Source organism: Garra rufa, chromosome 14, assembly GCF_049309525.1.
Source record: "Garra rufa chromosome 14, GarRuf1.0, whole genome shotgun sequence".
NCBI classification, from domain to species: Eukaryota; Metazoa; Chordata; class Actinopteri; order Cypriniformes; family Cyprinidae; genus Garra; species Garra rufa.
In genome coordinates, this window is record NC_133374.1 from 6,757,204 (window position 1) to 6,775,071 (window position 17,868).

Here is a 17,868-nt window from a genome sequence, read left to right on the forward strand (position 1 = left end):
ATTTTTTTCCACCCTCACACTCAAAAATAAAGGTGCTTCACAATGCCATAAAAGAACTCTATTTTTCTAAATGGTTCTATTAGGAACCAAAAATGGTTCTTCTATGGCATCACTGTGAAGAACCTTTTAAAGCACCTTTATTTTTAGTGCAGATTCCAGATTTTCCAGATTTTCAAATAGTTGTATCTCGGCCAAATATTGTCTTAACAAACCATACATCAATAGAATTATTTATTCTCAATTTAAAAACAATTGACCCTTATGACTGGTTTTGTGGTTCGATTTCCTAAAAAATGATGTCTGGATAATCAAGTAAACCAAAGTTGTTTTGTCCTTTAGTGTTCATCTTGTAATATTACTATCAATATAAAAGTTATCTTGTAAAAGTATGTTTACTCTATAAAAATCAGTAAAGATTAAGGTAAAAGACATGTGAACCATGAGTGGAACATGGACTTTTTTTTAAATTATATTAAAAGGCCTTTTACTTGCATCAATCAGATGTCAAAATTAATTTAGTAGATAGTGAACAATTTCAGTACAGTTTTAGTCATTAAAGGGATAGTTCACCCAAAAATGAAAATTCTGTCATTAATTACTCACCTAATTTATCGATGTCCTTGAATGTGGTAGTTTTCAAATTCAAAAATTCTAAATTCTAAATTCTAAATTCTAAATTCTAAATTTTAAATTCAAATAGCAAAATTCAGGTTAAATTAGTTGTGTTGATGTATATGCAGGGTCAGAAAGCTTTCATCCAAAAATATTTTAATTTATGTTTCGTAGATGAACAAAGGTCTTATGAGACATGATTGGTAATTAGTGACCAAATTTTCATTTTTGATTGAGCTGTTCCTTTAAGAGGAAATTTATGCATTAAATATGGTACAGTAGGCTTTATAAGGTATGAGCCAGATGTTCCCTCTTTGACTTTTGAACAATCTGTAGCTTCATAATGTTACATTTTTTCCCCTAGATTAAAAATTCAACTAATTACAAAGTACTTTTGAAATGACCTGAAAAATATATTGTCTGAAAAAAATATATATATACAGAAATGACTAATTGAAAGCATAAATTCTACTAGAATGTTGTGCATGGACCTGAGATTATCTCTGTTTACATCCTTTTATGTACAGCAGATGTTCCTCACATCAAATAAATGAATTTAAATGAGACAGTATCAGTCTCACTCTACCAGCTGTCTGTCTGTCCTCTTTCTCTCTCTCTTCCATACTAATGACCACCTCCATCTCTTTGTAGAACAGACGCTGTTTGTCTTCTCCTTCTGTTCTTGTTTTTTCTCTCATTTCTTCTGTCAGTCTTCTTTCATCCTGCTATTGAGAGTAGATGGAAAGTTTTAGAGTGCACAAAACGGCACTTGCATAAGTACACACACACACACATGTTGTGTTTACATGTTCTATGGGGACATTCCATAGGCGTAATGGTTTTCATACTGTACAAACTGTATTTTCTATGGTCCTACACCTACCCTACACCTAAACCTAGCCCTCACAGGAGATTGTGCACACTTTTACTTCCTCAAAAAAAAACTAATTGTGCATTATTTATAAGCCTGTTTCCTCATGGGGACCTAAGAAATGTCCCCACAAGGTCAAAATCTACTGGTATTACTATCCTTGTGGTGACATTTGGTCCCCATAACGTGATGAATACCAGGTACACACACACACACGCGTGTGCACGTATACACTCCCAGTCAAGAATTTTGGACAGTAAGATTTGTAATGTTTTAGTCTCTTCTGCTCACCAAACCTGAATTTATTTGATTGAAAGTACAGCAAAAACTGTAAAATATTTTTACTATTTAAAATGACTGTTTTCTATTTGAATATATTTTAAAATGTAATTTATTCCTGTGATTTCAAAGCTGAATTTTTAGCATTTTTTAAATAGTAAAAATATTTGAATTTATTTTGAATTTATTTATTGAGGGAAAGCCCCTTGAGATGCTCCATCTCATTTTCGAGGGGGACCCTAAATATTTAACCTTTATATTTCACAATTTTTTGTCCCAGGTTTTTGCTGTCGAATAAATTCAGGCTTGGTGAGCAGAGGAGACTTCTTTAAAAAACATTAAAAATCTTACTGTTTAAAAAAATGTATGATTTTAAAAAATAATTTTAATATGCTAATTTGGTGTTCAAGAAAATAGTTGTGTGGCTTAACATTTTGTGTTAATAATGCTGTTTTTTAGAATTCTAAATAGAAATGTTAAAAGAACAGCATTTATTAGAAATATAAATCTTTTGTAACATTATCAATGTCTTTAGCTGTCACTTTTGATCAATTTTAATGCATCCTTGCTGAGAAAAATTTAATTAATTTGATCAAACATTTTCATTTCTTTAAAAAAGTATCTCTTTGTGTATATAATTTTTCATTTAACGATTATTTTACTGTTTTTGTCTTTTGTTTTTAATGTTATGAATAAGCTTTTGTTCTATGCCCATGTATGTTTCAAATAAAAAGAGATAATAATATGTTATTAAATAATGTTAAACTTTAACTAAATTTTGCAACATTGTTATTTAAATATAATACATCTTCTGTTGTATTTCCAGCAAAATAGGCTGTTAAACAGCGTTTCCCCTACAGCTATTTCAGTTTATTTATTAGTATTCTTATTTATTAGCTATTTATTTTATATTTTTGCCTTGAGATGTGGACAAGTGAAATGTAATTTGTGACCCAGGACCACAAAACCAGTCAAAAAGGTCAATTTTATACCTGAAAGCAGAATACATAAGCTTTCCATTGATGTATCATTTGTTAGGATAGGACAATATTTTGCCGAGATATAACTATTTGAAAATCTGGAATCAGAGGGTGCAAAAAAATCGAAATATTTAGAAAATCACCTTTAAAGTTGTCCAAATGAAACTTAGCAATGCATATTACTAATCAGAAATTAAGCTTTGATGTATTTACAGTAGGAAATTTACCAAATATCTCCATGGAACATAATCTTTACTTAATATCCGAATGTTTTTGGCATAAAAGAAAAATTTGTCATTTTGACCCATACAATGTATTGTTGGCTATTGCTACAAATAACCCCAATGCTACTTATGACTGGTTTTGTGGTCCTGGGTCACATTTATTTATTTTTTATCTGAAGCTGAAAATCTGAGCAAAAAAATAGGTTTAAGCATCTAAAGTTTTTGCTCCCTTTCTCTCTGTGTTTATCGCAGGTCCTCCATCCGCTCCTCACAATCTGATATCTAATGTCAACGAGACGTCGGTGCTCTTGGAATGGAGTCCTCCTCTCTCTTCCGGAGGCCGCCAGGATCTCACCTACAACGTTGTGTGTAAGCAGTGTGCGAGAGACACGCAGAGATGCACACCGTGTGGCGACGACGTGCGATACTCTCCGCAGCGCCTGAGTCTGCGCTCCACGCGGGTGTCCGTTCACCAGCTGCAGGCGCACACCAACTACACCTTCCAGATCTGGGCCGTCAACGGGGTGTCCAAACACAACCCCAGTCTGGAGCAGGCTGTGTCCGTCACTCTTACCACCAACCAGGCCGGTGAGTGTCTTTGTGTGTGTGTGTCCAAACATGCTCAAATTTAATCAAGCATCATGTTTGCAGGTAATTAAGAAAGTGAAATTGAACCTTGTAAGGTGTTCTCACTGAGGATTAGATGAGAAATATAGTACACTACCAGTCAAAAGTTTGAAATAAGTTTGTCTAAGAAGTCTTTTCTGCTCACCAAGGCCCTGATCACACCGAACGCGTCTTTTAGTTCTAAAAACGCGAGGCGCACAGCACTGCCTTGTTTGGTGACTTTTAATAAAAGAGCAGTGTGCTGCGGTTTTTTTATGTTGCTAAGCAACGACCAAAACTGCTGTCCTGTCAGTCAAATCAAAGGATTATAGCGCGAGCCCTCTAAAATCTTTATTTTTTCTGTTAAGTAAACTGTCATTTTAGCAGAAACCCTAAATAATACAGCTCCGGGTTACCCACGATAGACACCAAAGGTTTCTCCTCCTTTTCTGCAGTCTCCGGACTTTTTAAACAACGGTAAACTTTCGTCACCACAACAGAAGGCCCGCCTCTCCATTCATTCGATTGGACAATGGAAAAGAACGCGAATGACGTTGGGCGTTTTTCCGCTCAGAGTTGATTTTTTTTCAACTTCAGGCGCTCAGAGCTTCGTCATGATCTGTGGTCTGGGAACCACATGTTCGTTTTCTCGTATTTGAGGCGTGGTTTACGAATGCCCAGAGCCGTTTATTGGGCGCTACGAATGTCTATCAAATGCGCCTGTGCGTAGCTCATACCCAATCGTTTCAATTATACCGGACGACGTACGTAGAGCGACAGAAATTCGACAAGGAAGAAGACGAAGAGTTTTGACTGAGGACAAAGTTAGGCTTAATAAATTATTTATCAGTCGTAATTCAACGCTCACTTTTTAGCATGCATTTGACCGAACTGTCTGCTTTTGTCTTTATTTCCGATTACATAAGTCTCTTATACTTTATACTTATACTTTTATAATGGCTAATATTGTTCATTAAAACTGACATTTAACAAAAAAGGCAGAGTTGTGCTTGTCATGTTTCATTTTATTATACATAGAGTAAAGATGTATTATACACAGTGCACATATAGCTTAAATCACATATTAATATGTTTTATTATTTTTCAAATGAGTACAAAAATTTAGTTGTGGTTTATATTTTGAAGAAAACAAAGAGGCAGCGGCGTTTGATATTGCTTCCTTTTATTGTAATTATTGTTTTGTAACGTGTTGCATGAACCACAGTTTTGTCGCTATTAATATGTTTAACATTAAATGAAACGGAAAAGAGGCAATGCTGTTTGATATAAAATATTTTGTTTCACTGTTATGTTGTACATTCCCTGCACTGCGTTTTTGCAGCTATTAATATGTTTAAATGAAAACGAAAAGAGGCAGAGGTGGTTGATATCATATTTCGTCTTATTGAGATTAAGATAACAGGAGTAGAAAAGGCGAGCTGACTGACATTATCAAGTACATTATCAAGCTGTTCCATTTGCAGAATTGCAGGACTCACGTCCTCGGGAGTTCGTACTCCCAAGTCAAACTTCCAAGTCCGAACTTTGCGTACTTGGTATTGAGAAACAGCTGTGATACTTATTTATTTATTTATTGTGTGGAAATCATGATGAAAAGATTTTTAAAAAGCTTTTTTTTATTCTACAGTGCAATCATTTGAGCAAAAGTGACAATAAAGACATTCATAATATTACAAATATTTTTATTTCAAATAAATGTTTTCAACATTACAATACACTGTAAAAAAACAATTTGTTGAGTCAACTTAAAATAATTTGTTACCCTGCTGCCTTCAAATTTTAAGTTCAGTCAACTCAAATAAGTTTAACGTAAAATGAAAGTGAAAATCGTGATGAAAAGACTTAAAAATATATATTTTTTATTCTGCAGTGCAATCAATTACTAAACTAAACTGTTTGTTAAACTTAACAGCTGTTTGTTACCCGGCTGCCTTAAAATTGTAAGTTGAATGAACTCAAATATCTAAGTTGTCACTTAGTAAAAAAACACTTTAGTCAACTTGAAATTTTAAATTTTACTAAGTGACAACTTAGATATTTGAGTTGATTCAACTTACAATATTAAGGCAGCTGGGTAACAAATTATTTTAAGTTGACTCAACAAATTTTATAATATCATATCGTATAATACATTTTACAATATATTCACATAGTAAACATTTAAATTGTAATAATATTTAACAATATTAGAGTTTTTACTGCATTTGTGATCAAATAAATGCAGCCTTATTGAGCATAAGAGATTTCTTTCAAAACCATTAAAAAGTCTTAATTATTCTAAACTTTTGACCAGTATTGTACTATATTTCTCACCTAATCCTGAATGAAAACATTTCACGAGGTTGAATTTCACTCACATAATCACCTATGGAGAACTTCTGTATGACCTTTCTGCTCCATTACGAACACACACATACATGTAGAGCGTCAAATACACGCTATTTTGATTCATGGCGGTGTGTGTGTAATTGCGGACGTGTGATACGCGGCCTGTGCTCTTGATGGTGTCTTGGGTTTCCGTCGGAATGGAGCGTTCGCTGGAGATCCGGAACTTTCTGTGACAAGCCAAGCCTGTAAATCAGCCTGAGGGATCAGAGTGTGGAGTTTAGGGTGGAGGGTGGAGAGCATAGTGTGGAGGGTGGGGTTTTACTATGCATTGACGTGCCTTTGGCTATAGAACAGAGGATGTGAATACTGGATGTGTCCTACTTAGTTGTGCGCTGGGTGGTCATGAGGGTATATTTAGAATAATTAACATATACGTCCTGATGTAAATGCTGCTGACACAACGTTCAGTACTCATAGACAAAACAAAATGTGATCCTGGACCACAAAACCAGTCTTTAGTAGCACTTTGCAGCAATAGCCAAAATTACATTGTGTGGGTCAAAATTATAGATTTTTCTTTTATGCCAAAAATCAATAGGATATTAAGTAAAGATCACGTTCCATGAAGATATTTTGTACATTTCCTACCGTAAATATATCGAAAGTTAATATTTAAATAGTAATATGCATTGCCAAGAACTTCATTTGGACAACTTTAAAGACAATTTTCTCAGTATTTTGATTTTTTTTGTGCATACATTAATTACATACAAAATGTAGCCTCTGCACTAAGCCATTTTCGCATTTAATTGCTCAAATGTGTATTTGTTTGAATATTATTTTTAAAATGTATATTTATATAATTGAATATAATATATTTATATTTTTATGTAAAGTAAAATAAAATACAATAATAAGAAGTTTCTAATGCTCACCAAGGTTGCATTTATTTGATCAAAAATACAGTAAAAAGGTAATGTTGTGAAATATTATTAAAAATTAAATTAAACGTTTCCTGCTTTACTGTATTTTAAAATTTAATTTATTTCTGTGATGCAAAGCTGAATTTTCATCACATTACATCACAAATGTTTTATCATTACTCCAGTCTTCAGTAAAATGCTAAATCATTACATTTTTGTGTGTATTCTGAATTAATCTTGGCTATCAAAATACCAGTTTTTAAGTTTAATCAATATAAATTATTTTTATTTAGTTATATAATGAAAAAAAATTAATATATTAAATATATGTATTTCATATTGTATAATACATTTATATATTAATATTATTTTTAAAATATATATTTATATAAATTAATATATTTATATATTTTATATAAAATAAAATAATACTAAATACAATACTAAAAATATATTAAAAATAATTAATGCAAATATATATATATAAAAATATACAATATTAAATATATGTATTTAATATAGTATAATTTATTTATATATTAATATTATTTTTAAATATATATTTATATAATTTAATATAAAATAAAATAGAAACTTTTATGTACCACGTAAAACAATAATATGAATATATATATATATATATATATATATATATATATAATTTTTTATATATATTTTAATTATATATATATATATTCATGTTATTTTGTAAGTATATATTTATATAAATGAATATATTTATATTTTAAATAAAATAATAAGAAGTCTCTAATGCCTCTAATAAAAAATACAATTAAAAAAGTAATGTTGTGAAATATTGTTAAAATTGAAAAAAATTATAACTATCAATTTTAAATATATTTTTTTTATTCTTAAAAGTTGGCTTATAATATTTATTATATTTTTCACATATAAAGTCACAGTTCACAGGAATGCAGCATATCCCAGCATGCACTAAAGGTGTTAAATGAACCATATAGAACCATGATGTTCCTAAATCAGTTTTACCAAATTTGACCGTGCCTGAGCGTTTAAGCTGAACGAGCACAGATTCTCATCTTTCCCTTAAGTTATCTCAGCCAGACACACACACACCCACAACTCCATTACAGCCCATATCTGTCAGGGCAGACGGCATGATGGATGTGTGTTAGAGATGAGTGTGTTAGGTGGGTGAAGGGGGGCCGGTGACCCCTGTGTTTTTGGCTGGAGGGGGTCGTCTCAGAGTCCCCCCGAGGGACAACCCTAAATCACGTTTAGTCTGTCGGGCCTGGCAGAGGAAGACGGATCTGTGAGATGCGAGAGGGCCGCTGTCGAGCTGCTGCTACAGCTGGCGGGGGATCGAATTGTTTAACAGAATCACACACACACTCGCTAATGCACTGACATGAAACTCTAGCTGAAGCATTTGAAGTCTGGATGCTATAGATAGGCCAACGATGAACGTTTTCTGTGCTGATTGCGGGGTAAAATTGATCTATATATTATTGCTGCATGATTAGTTTAAATAAAACCTAAAATTGCAAAAATGGCTTAGTGCAGAGGCTGCAATTTGATTAATTTAATGTATGCACTGCATATTTTAAAGTGAAGCACAGCACTGTGTTCATTTACACATGAGCAGCTCATGATTCAGTGCTTTCAGTGTTTGGGTCACTGATAAGTTGCATTTGCAAATGCAAATCACAAACTTGTAATGAGATTTGATTATAACAAAAGTGATGCTGTTTTATTTTTTTCTGCCAAAATAAAAGCTCAATTATTTAATGTTTGAAAATGAAATTAAAACAGCCATTTTTAATAATAAGGTAATTTTTTGTTATACTTTAAAATAAAATTAATATTATTTTTACAAAATGCCTGTTGTTAAAAAAGAGAGGCTTTATTGGTTCCCTGCAGTTTTCTGCCAAAGTAAAAGCTCAGTGGTTTAATGTTTTTAGTTATACTTTAAAATAAAATTAATATTTTTTACAAAATGCCTGTTTACAAATGAAGAAATAAAAACAGCCAAAATTTAAAATGTGATTTAATGTTTGAAAATGAAGAAATAAACATTACTATAGTAGTTTAAGTTATAAGATTAATATTATTATTTTAATAAACTGTTGCTAACAGAAGGGATTTAAGCTCAATGCTTTAACGCTTGAAAATTAAGAAATTAAAACTGCCATACAAATTAAGTATTGTCATTTTTAGTTATACATTAAAATACATTTATATTATTGTATTATTTTTTTCTTATTCTGTTTTTTTTTTACAAAGAAATAATGGACTACATTAAAATAAAAATATAAGTATTCAATTATTTTCTTATTTTTTATTAATATTAATATTTTATAGTCTTGCAAAGTTTTTTAGTTTTAAAATATATTTTATAGTCATATTGAGATATAATCACAAAATATTTGGCAAAATTGTGCAAACCTACACACAGATTTTAAATCATAATAAATTTTTTATTGTAAAAACTGTTATTATTGTCATCAAAGCTAAATAAATAAGCTTTCTATTGATGTATGGTTTGTTACGATAAGACTACATTTGGCCAAGATACAACTATTTGTCTGAGGGTGAAAAAAATCAAAATACTAAGATTATTAAGTTTTAAAAAATATCTTCATGGAACATGGCTTTACTATTATATGATAATTTTTGGCACAAAAGAAAAATCAATAATTTTGACCCATACAATGTATTTGTCATATGTAGCCCCATGTTTCGTGTCTTTTGCCTTGTGTTTGCACTGTTTGTCATTTGGTTTCTCCCTCTGTCTTCCCCCGTCTGTTTGTAATGATTTGGTTTAGCCCTATGATTAGTCTTCGTTAGTGTCATCTGTATCACCTGTGTTTTCTTGATTAGTTTGCCTTTATAAGTCTGTCTTTGAGTTCTGTCTTTTGTCGGTCATCAAATGTAGTACGTGTGTGGAAAACCCCTGTCTTTTTCCTTGAAGATCACTATTAAAAGTATTTGCTATTTGAGTTTGTCTTCCGGCTCATCTAACCAGCACCCATCTATAACAGTATGACCGACCGAAACTGCAGCGCTGAGGAACGCCTGTGGAGCCTGAGGCAGAGCGGTGGGGAGTTGGAACGGTATGTGAAGGATTTTCTTGAGCTTTATCATCGGGTGAGCTGGCCCGACGCTTCCATTGGCATTGTGTTTCTGTTGGGGTTGGATGAGGATACAATTCGTTGCGATCTCTCTGTCCATGATTTTTCTTTTGTCGAGTTAGTGAATATCATCCTCTGTTTAAATGGCTCCGGTTACGAGGTGGAGCCAATGGAGAACAACTATTCGATCCGAAATCCAACCCCCTCAGAAACACAATGCCGCGCACCGGCTCACCCAACGCCAAGTGCCTCCACATACCGGTCCAACCGTTCAGACCGCCTGCCTCGCCCTCAACATCCGGCTATCATCCAGAGCTCCATAGGCTTCCTCGGCCTAACACCGCTGGCCACAGCTCCTGACCTACCAGTCGAGGACACCGCAGTCAGGATGGCCAGCGCTCTTGACTTCCCGGCCAAGATGGCCGACATAAGGGACGATGTCCATGAGGATTTAATAGACTGGTTTGGAGAAGTAATTCCCTACCCTCCTGAGTTCCCGCTGGTTCCGCCCAGCCGTCCTAAGTTCCCGCTGGTTCCGCCCAACCGTCCTGAATCTCCGCCAGTCTCATCCAGTCGTCCAGAATCCCCGCTGGTTCCGCCCAGCCGTCCTGAATCTCCGCCAGTCTCATCCAGTCGTCCAGAATCCCCGCTGGTTCCGCCCAGCCGTCCTGAATCTCCGCCAGTCTCATCCAGTCGTCCAGAATCCCCGCTGGTTCCGCCCAGCCTTCCTGATCCTCCAGTGTCCGCGCCTCCAGAGCGCCCTCCAGTGTCCGCTCCTCAAGAGCGCCGTCCAGAGCCCGCTCCTCAAGAGCGCCGTCCAGAGCCCGCTCCTCAAGAGCGCCGTCCAGAGCCCGCTCCTCAAGAGCGCCGTCCAGAGCCCGCTCCTCAAGAGCGTCGTCCAGAGCCCGCTCCTCAAGAGCGTCGTCCAGAGCCCGCTCCTCAAGAGCGTCGTCCAGAGCCCGCTCCTCAAGAGCGTCGTCCAGAGCCCGCTCCTCAAGAGCGTCGTCCAGAGCCCGCTCCTCAAGAGCGTCGTCCAGAGCCCGCTCCTCAAGAGCGTCGTCCAGAGCCCGCTCCTCAAGAGCGCCGTCCAGAGACCGCTCCTCCAGAGCGCCGTCCAGAGACCGCTCCTCCAGAGCGCCGTCCAGAGACCGCTCCTCCAGAGCGCCGTCCAGAGCCTTCGCTGGTCCCGTCCAGCCGTCCAGAGCCTTCGCTGGTCCCGTCCAGCCGTCCAGAGCCTTCGCTGGTCCCGTCCAGCCGTCCAGAGTCTCAGCTGGTCCCGTCCAGCCGTCCAGAGTCTCAGCTGCTCTCGTCCTGCCGTCCAGAGTCTCAGCTGCTCTCGTCCTGCCGTCCCCCCTACGAATTGCTGAATCTCCCCAAGAAAATTTTGGGGGGGGGCTACATACCCCGAGTCCACGTGGCCTGGCCAAGGACTGAGGCCAAGGCCACGGGGGCTGTCCAGCCATGGTTCCATGAACTCCTGACCCAGCCATGTCCTCCTGACCCGCCATGGCAGTATGAACTGTTACGGCCATGGCCACCTCACCCTCCTTGGCCACCTGAACTGCCTGTCTGGCCGTGGCCGCCTGATCCGCCATGGCTCCTTGAACTATCTGTCCAGCCATGGCCCCCTGACCCGCCATGGCTCCTTGAACTATCTGTCCAGCCATGGCCCCCTGACCCGCCATGGCTCCTTGAACTATCTGTCCAGCCATGGCCCCCTGACCCGCCATGGCGCCTTGAACTGTCTGTCCGGCCATGGCCCCCTGACCCGCCATGGCTCCTTGAACTGTCTGTCCGGCCATGGCCCCCTGACCCGCCATGGCTCCTTGAACAGTCTGTCCAGCCATGGTCCCCTGACCCGCCATGGCTCCTTGAACTGCCTGTCCGGCCGTGGCCGCCCGATCCGCCATGGCCACTTGAACTGCCTGACCGGCCGTGGCCGCCTGAACCGCCATGGCTTCCTGTTCCGCCCTGGAGGCCTCCCCAACCCAGGAAGGTCCTGCCCCGTAGCGGCCTCCAGGGCGCCCGCCCTCCCTCCCTGGTGTTTCCGTCACGGCGCGGGACGCGCCTTCCGGGAGGGGGAGGTAGTGTCATATGTAGCCCCATGTTTCGTGTCTTTTGCCTTGTGTTTGCACTGTTTGTCATTTGGTTTCTCCCTCTGTCTTCCCCCGTCTGTTTGTAATGATTTGGTTTAGCCCTATGATTAGTCTTCGTTAGTGTCATCTGTATCACCTGTGTTTTCTTGATTAGTTTGCCTTTATAAGTCTGTCTTTGAGTTCTGTCTTTTGTCGGTCATCAAATGTAGTACGTGTGTGGAAAACCCCTGTCTTTTTCCTTGAAGATCACTATTAAAAGTATTTGCTATTTGAGTTTGTCTTCCGGCTCATCTAACCAGCACCCATCTATAACAGTATTTTTGGCTATTGCTACAAATAAACCTGTGCTACTTAAGACTGGTTTTGTGATCCAAGATCACATATATGGTAAAATATCTTAAAAATGGCTAGTGGTTTACTTTATTTCTTGCTGAAAGCATCATTGTGTTAATTTGTTTACATTTTTTGCAAGAAAATATGAGTTTGGCCACTTACCGCTATGATGCCAGGTTGTTGTTAGTGGTTGTCAGGGTGTTGCCGTGTGGTTTTTAGGGTGTTGCTATGTGGTTTCTATGCACATTATTTTTTTTTGACACTTTTTTAGCTTTCAGTCACTTAAAACACCATTTGCATGTGGAAATGAGGCCAGAACTCTACTCTTTCTGACACATCGTGGCCTTAAAGTTTGACGTTTGTTCAACGGCAAGTATGAGCAATTGTAATTAGCCAAAATACACATAAGACAATGCGTAGGACTTTGCCAAAGACAGCATTTGAACCCTGTGGAAATATGCCCAGCTTTCTGCGGTTTTGATATCTAAAGTAGCTCTGTTTGGTAGAGGAAACTAATACATAGAGATCTTTTCTTTGTCTTCTTCCTTCGCATCCCTCAGATCCGTTTTCACTTTCTACGTTTTTCTCCTTTTGTTTATTGTGTTTTGGACTGCGCGGTGTGTCTTCGGAAAAGCTGAGAAGACGACGCGCATCTCTGTTGTGTCTGATTCTGAGTCTGTTTGACTTTCTCACCCTCAACAAAAACAGCTTCAGGGGGAAAAAAACAAACAGACAATAGCGGTCTTAACTCCAAATCCACAGTTTAGAAGAAGAAAAAGGTCTCCTTGTCCTCCGGGTTTATCCTTTCTCTCTCTGTTTGTCAGGGATGTGATAAAAGAAAGACAGATGTGTCAGGAAAACCTGACAAAATACAATTTAGCAAGCAGAAACCTTTTATAAATATATTAACTCTTTCTGTCTCCCCTCAGCTCCCTCCACGGTCATGATGATTCAGAGTAAGGACATCACACGCCACACGCTTTCTCTGTTCTGGGACGAGCCTGAGAAACCCAACGGCGTCATACTGGAGTATGAGGTCAAATACTATGAGAAGGTATTTGTCATATTTTACAGGCATTAAAAAAATGAGTTTTTTTATGAGCACTGTTCCTCTAAGAAACTAAAGGAATGTAAACACTACAGCAGTCCCTGTGGACACCCTGTGTCTGAGCAAACAGGAAGTGAGCTTTTTATTAGAGTTAAAATAGCCCCCTAATGTGCCCTTTGACTTCTTACCTTCCTCTCATCTTCCGTTCTCTGTCTCTCTCTTTATTTATGAATGTCAGGATCAGAATGAAAGGAGTTATCGCATCGTAAAGACGATGTCTCGTAGCGCGGATATTAAGGACCTGACTCCGCTGACCTCCTACGTGTTTCACGTGCGCGCTCGCACCGCCGCGGGATACGGGGAGTTCAGTGCCCCTTTTGAGTTCACCACCAACACCGGTGAGTGTTTTTGGATTATTTAAAGAGATAGTTCACCCTAAAATGATCGTTCCATGTCATTCCAAACCCGTAAGACCTTTGTTCATCTATGGAACACAGATTATGACCCTGCATAAACAGCAATGCAACTGACACATTCAAGGCCCAGAAAGGTAGTAAGAACAGACACGGTAGAGAAGAAAATGTTGGATAAAGTTGTTGTTTTTGTTTTCTTTGTGCAAAAAAAGTATTCTCTTATAGTGAGGAAAAAATTATTTGATCCCCTGCTGATTTTTGCCCACTGACAAAGAAATGATTAGATGAAAGTTTAACAGTGAGACAGAATAACAACAAAAAAAAATCCAGAAAAACTCATTTAAAACGCATTTAAAAAGTTATAAATTGATTTGCATTTTAATGAGTAAAATAAGTGTATGATCCCCTATCAACCAGCAAGATTTCTGGCTCCCAGTTGTCCTTCATACAGGTAACAAGCTGAGATTAGGAGCACTCTCTTAAAGGGAGTGCTCCTAATCTCAGCTTGTTACCTGTATAAAAGACACCTGTCCACAGAAGCAACCAATCAATCAGATTCCAAGCTCTCCACCATGGCCAACACCAAAGAGCTGTGCAAGGCTGTCAGGGACAAGATTGTAGTCTTACACAAGGCTGGAATGGGCTACAAGACCATCGCCAAGCAGCTTGGTGAGAAGGTGACAACAGTTGGTGCGATTATTCGCAAATGGGAGAAACACAAAATAACTGTCAATCTCCCTCGGTCTGGGGCTCCATGCAAGATCTCACCTCGTGGAGTTTCAATGATCATGAGAACGGTGAGGAATCAGCCCAGAACTACACGGCAGCTGGGACCAAAGTCACCAAGAAAACAATTGGTAACACACTACGCCGTGTAGGACTGAAATCCTGCAGCGCCCGCAAATGTACAGGCCCGTCTGAAGTTTGCCAATGAACATCTGAATGATTCAGAGCAGAACTGGGTGGAGGTGTTGTGGTCAGATGAGACCAAAATTGAGCTCTTTGGCATCAATTCAACTCACCATGTTTGGAGGAGGAGGAATGCTGCCTGTGACCCCAAGAACACCATCCCCATCGTCAAACATGGAGGTGAAAACATTATGCTTTGGGGGTGTTTTTCTGCTAAAGGGGACAGGACATCTACACCGCATCAAAGGGATGATGAACGGGCCCATGTACCATCAGGGCCAGGGCATTGAAGCCAGCCAGGACATTGAAAATGGATTGTGGATGGGTATTTCAAAATCACAATGACACAAACACACAGCCAAGGCAACAAAGGAGTGGCTCAAGAAGAAGCACATTAACGTCCTGGAGTGGCCTAGCCAGTCTGCAGACCTTAATCCCATTGAAAATCTGTGGAGGGAGCTGAAGGTTCGAGTTGCCAAACGTCAGCCTCAAAACCTTAATGACTTGGAGAGGATCTGCAAAGAGGAATGAGACAAAATTCCTCCTGAGATGTGTGCAAACCTGGTGGCCAACTACAAGAAACGTCTGACCTTGTGATTGAAAACAAGGGGATTGCCACCAAGTACTAAGTCATGTTTTTTTGAGAATGGGTCAAATACTTATTTCACTCATTAAAATGCAAATCAATTTATAACTTTTTTGAAATGCACTTTTCTGGATTCTTTAGTTGTTAGTCTGTCTTTTGACTGTTTAAAGAAACCCACCATTAAAATTATAGAATGATCACTTCTTTGTCAGTGGGCGAACAGTCAAAGATCAGCAGGGTTTTTTTTAGATTATACATTTTTTCCCTCACTGTAGCTTTACTGTTAAACAACTGATGTCACATGGGCAGTTTTATCGATGCCCTTACTATGTTTCTGGGCCTTGACAGTTTTAGTTGGATCAGAAAGGATTTTTTCAAAAATATCTTAATTTGTGTTCCAAAGATGAACGAAGGTGTTTGGAACAACATGAGTGTGAGTAATTAATGACAGAAGTTACATTTTTGGGTGAGCTATCTCTTTAAGTGCATCATTTGGGTATTTAAAGTGCATTTTTCTTTTAGAATTTTAAGTGTGAATGCACTACTTGCACTATTTATACTATCAAACATAGAATAGTGCATAAGTATGCAAATTGGGACGCACGATACTATCTAAAAAATATGCTGCATGAATAGGAGAAGAAATCTAATTGTGTTTGTCTCAGTCGCAGCTCCTGTTGTTGGAGGAGTCATGAGCTCTGCTGTGCTGCTGCTGTTGGTGGCCGGATGTGTTGTTGTTCTCCTTCTCATCCTCATCATTACCTTCATCATCACCAAAAGGTATGTATTTTTTATGTGATGACAGACTGTTGTTGTTAATAATACCTAAAACTGCACTAAACACTAAAAATAGAAACAGCTGTGGATCAGGTAACAACACAGTCATTTTTATGAATTCAACTATTACTTTCTCCGTTGGACTATATGTAAACGTCTTTTATGTGAAACTTCTTATTCAGGTCAGTACTAAATAAAAAAATGTATATGATCCCTCTTATTTTGATGAAATAACTAACATTTAGCAGATTCTGCAAGGTGTATGTAAACTTTTGACCTCAACTGACCTCACTTATCAAAAGAACAAAAGCAGTCAAAAGTTTAGAAGTATTCAAAAGTATTATAATCGTCTATAAATAATAGTAAAATACCACTGTGATTGTTAATGAGAATAACAATAAATAAGAGAATAAATAAGATTGATAAATAAGAGAATAAATGCTGAAAATGTGAATATTTTCATGTCAGGAGGAGCAAATACAGTAAAACTAAGCAGACAGAAGAGAAAAACCTCCAGCCAGGTAAGAAAACACCTTTTATTAATCTTCAGATGGAATTAAAAAAATTACATTTTCCATTATCATACCTTGCATTAATGCCAGTAGGTGTAAGAATATACGTGGACCCTTTCACCTACGAAGACCCCAACCAGGCCATCAGGGAGTTTGCTAAGGAGATCAACACCTCCTGTATCAAGATCGAAAAGGTGATCGGTATCGGTAAGTTAACACCCCTTGTATGTCTTCATCATGTCATTTATTGATGATAGATGCGTGTAAAAGTCACTTCCTGTCTCTATAGGTGAGTTTGGCGAGGTGTGCAGCGGTCGTCTGAAAGTTCCAGGAAAGCGAGAGATCTGTGTGGCCATTAAGACACTGAAGGCAGGATTTACAGAGCAGCAGAGGCTGGACTTCCTGAGCGAGGCCAGCGTGATTGGCCAGTTTGACCATCCTAATATCATTCACCTGGAAGGCGTGGTCACCAAATGTAAGTCAAAGCTGATATACAGTGCGTGCAGAATTATTAGGCAAGTTGATATTCTTGTCATATTTTTTCCCCAAGCACATTTGAATAATTCCAAACCACATCAATCTTAATAACTACTATTCATTTTGTATTTAATTATTTATAATTGATATATAATTGTCCATGAAGGCTGGAAGTGAAAAACTCCTTATATTCAGGTGTGCAGAATTATTAGGCACATTTTCTTTTACAGATAAAATGAGCCAAAAAAGAGATTTACCTCAGACTGAAAAGTCAAAAACTATTAAATGCCCATGAGAAGGATGCAATACTAATGCAATACTGCAATTTGCAAAGTTAAGACATGACCACCGGACAGAAAAACGCTTGTTGCATCTGCATTGTCTGAAAAAACAGGTGGAGGAGAAAAGATGCATGTTAATTGCAAAAAAAGTAAGAATTAATGTTAAGAATCAGATATGAAACCATCAGGAACCATTTAGTCTCCAGTGCTACCGTTTTCCAGAACTGCAACCTACCTTGAGTCTCCAGAAGTGCAATGTGTCAGGTTCTCAGAGACTTTGCTTGGGCAAAAAATCCTAAAAAATGACCCTCAGTTAATAAGAATAACATTCTGAAGTATTGTCAAATACATACAGATGGTTTTTTTCTAGGCTTTATAGACAGATGAGTTGAGAGTGGCTCTTGAAGGACCAGCACCACATCCTCTTGTAGCACTCTTTCAAATATATTTCCAGAATCTGGCAGTAAGTTTTATCTGAAATG

At 38.0% G+C, this 17,868-nt stretch overlaps 1 protein-coding gene across 2 annotated transcripts in view; it reads left to right on the plus strand.

Moving 5' to 3' along the window:
• The window catches only part of epha4l (eph receptor A4, like), a 69,624-nt gene that overhangs the window by 36,609 nt on the left and 15,147 nt on the right, over positions 1 to 17,868 (plus strand). The window contains exons 5-11 of one of the 2 annotated variants that reach the window (XM_073818049.1): positions 3,219 to 3,554; positions 13,313 to 13,437; positions 13,670 to 13,829; positions 16,005 to 16,119; positions 16,585 to 16,637; positions 16,719 to 16,835; positions 16,918 to 17,103. In XM_073818049.1, coding sequence (XP_073674150.1) covers positions 3,219 to 3,554; positions 13,313 to 13,437; positions 13,670 to 13,829; positions 16,005 to 16,119; positions 16,585 to 16,637; positions 16,719 to 16,835; positions 16,918 to 17,103 — 1,092 coding nt within the window. The remainder of the gene's footprint in view (positions 1 to 3,218; positions 3,555 to 13,312; positions 13,438 to 13,669; positions 13,830 to 16,004; positions 16,120 to 16,584; positions 16,638 to 16,718; positions 16,836 to 16,917; positions 17,104 to 17,868) is intronic. The other variant, XM_073818050.1, reaches the window with a different exon arrangement.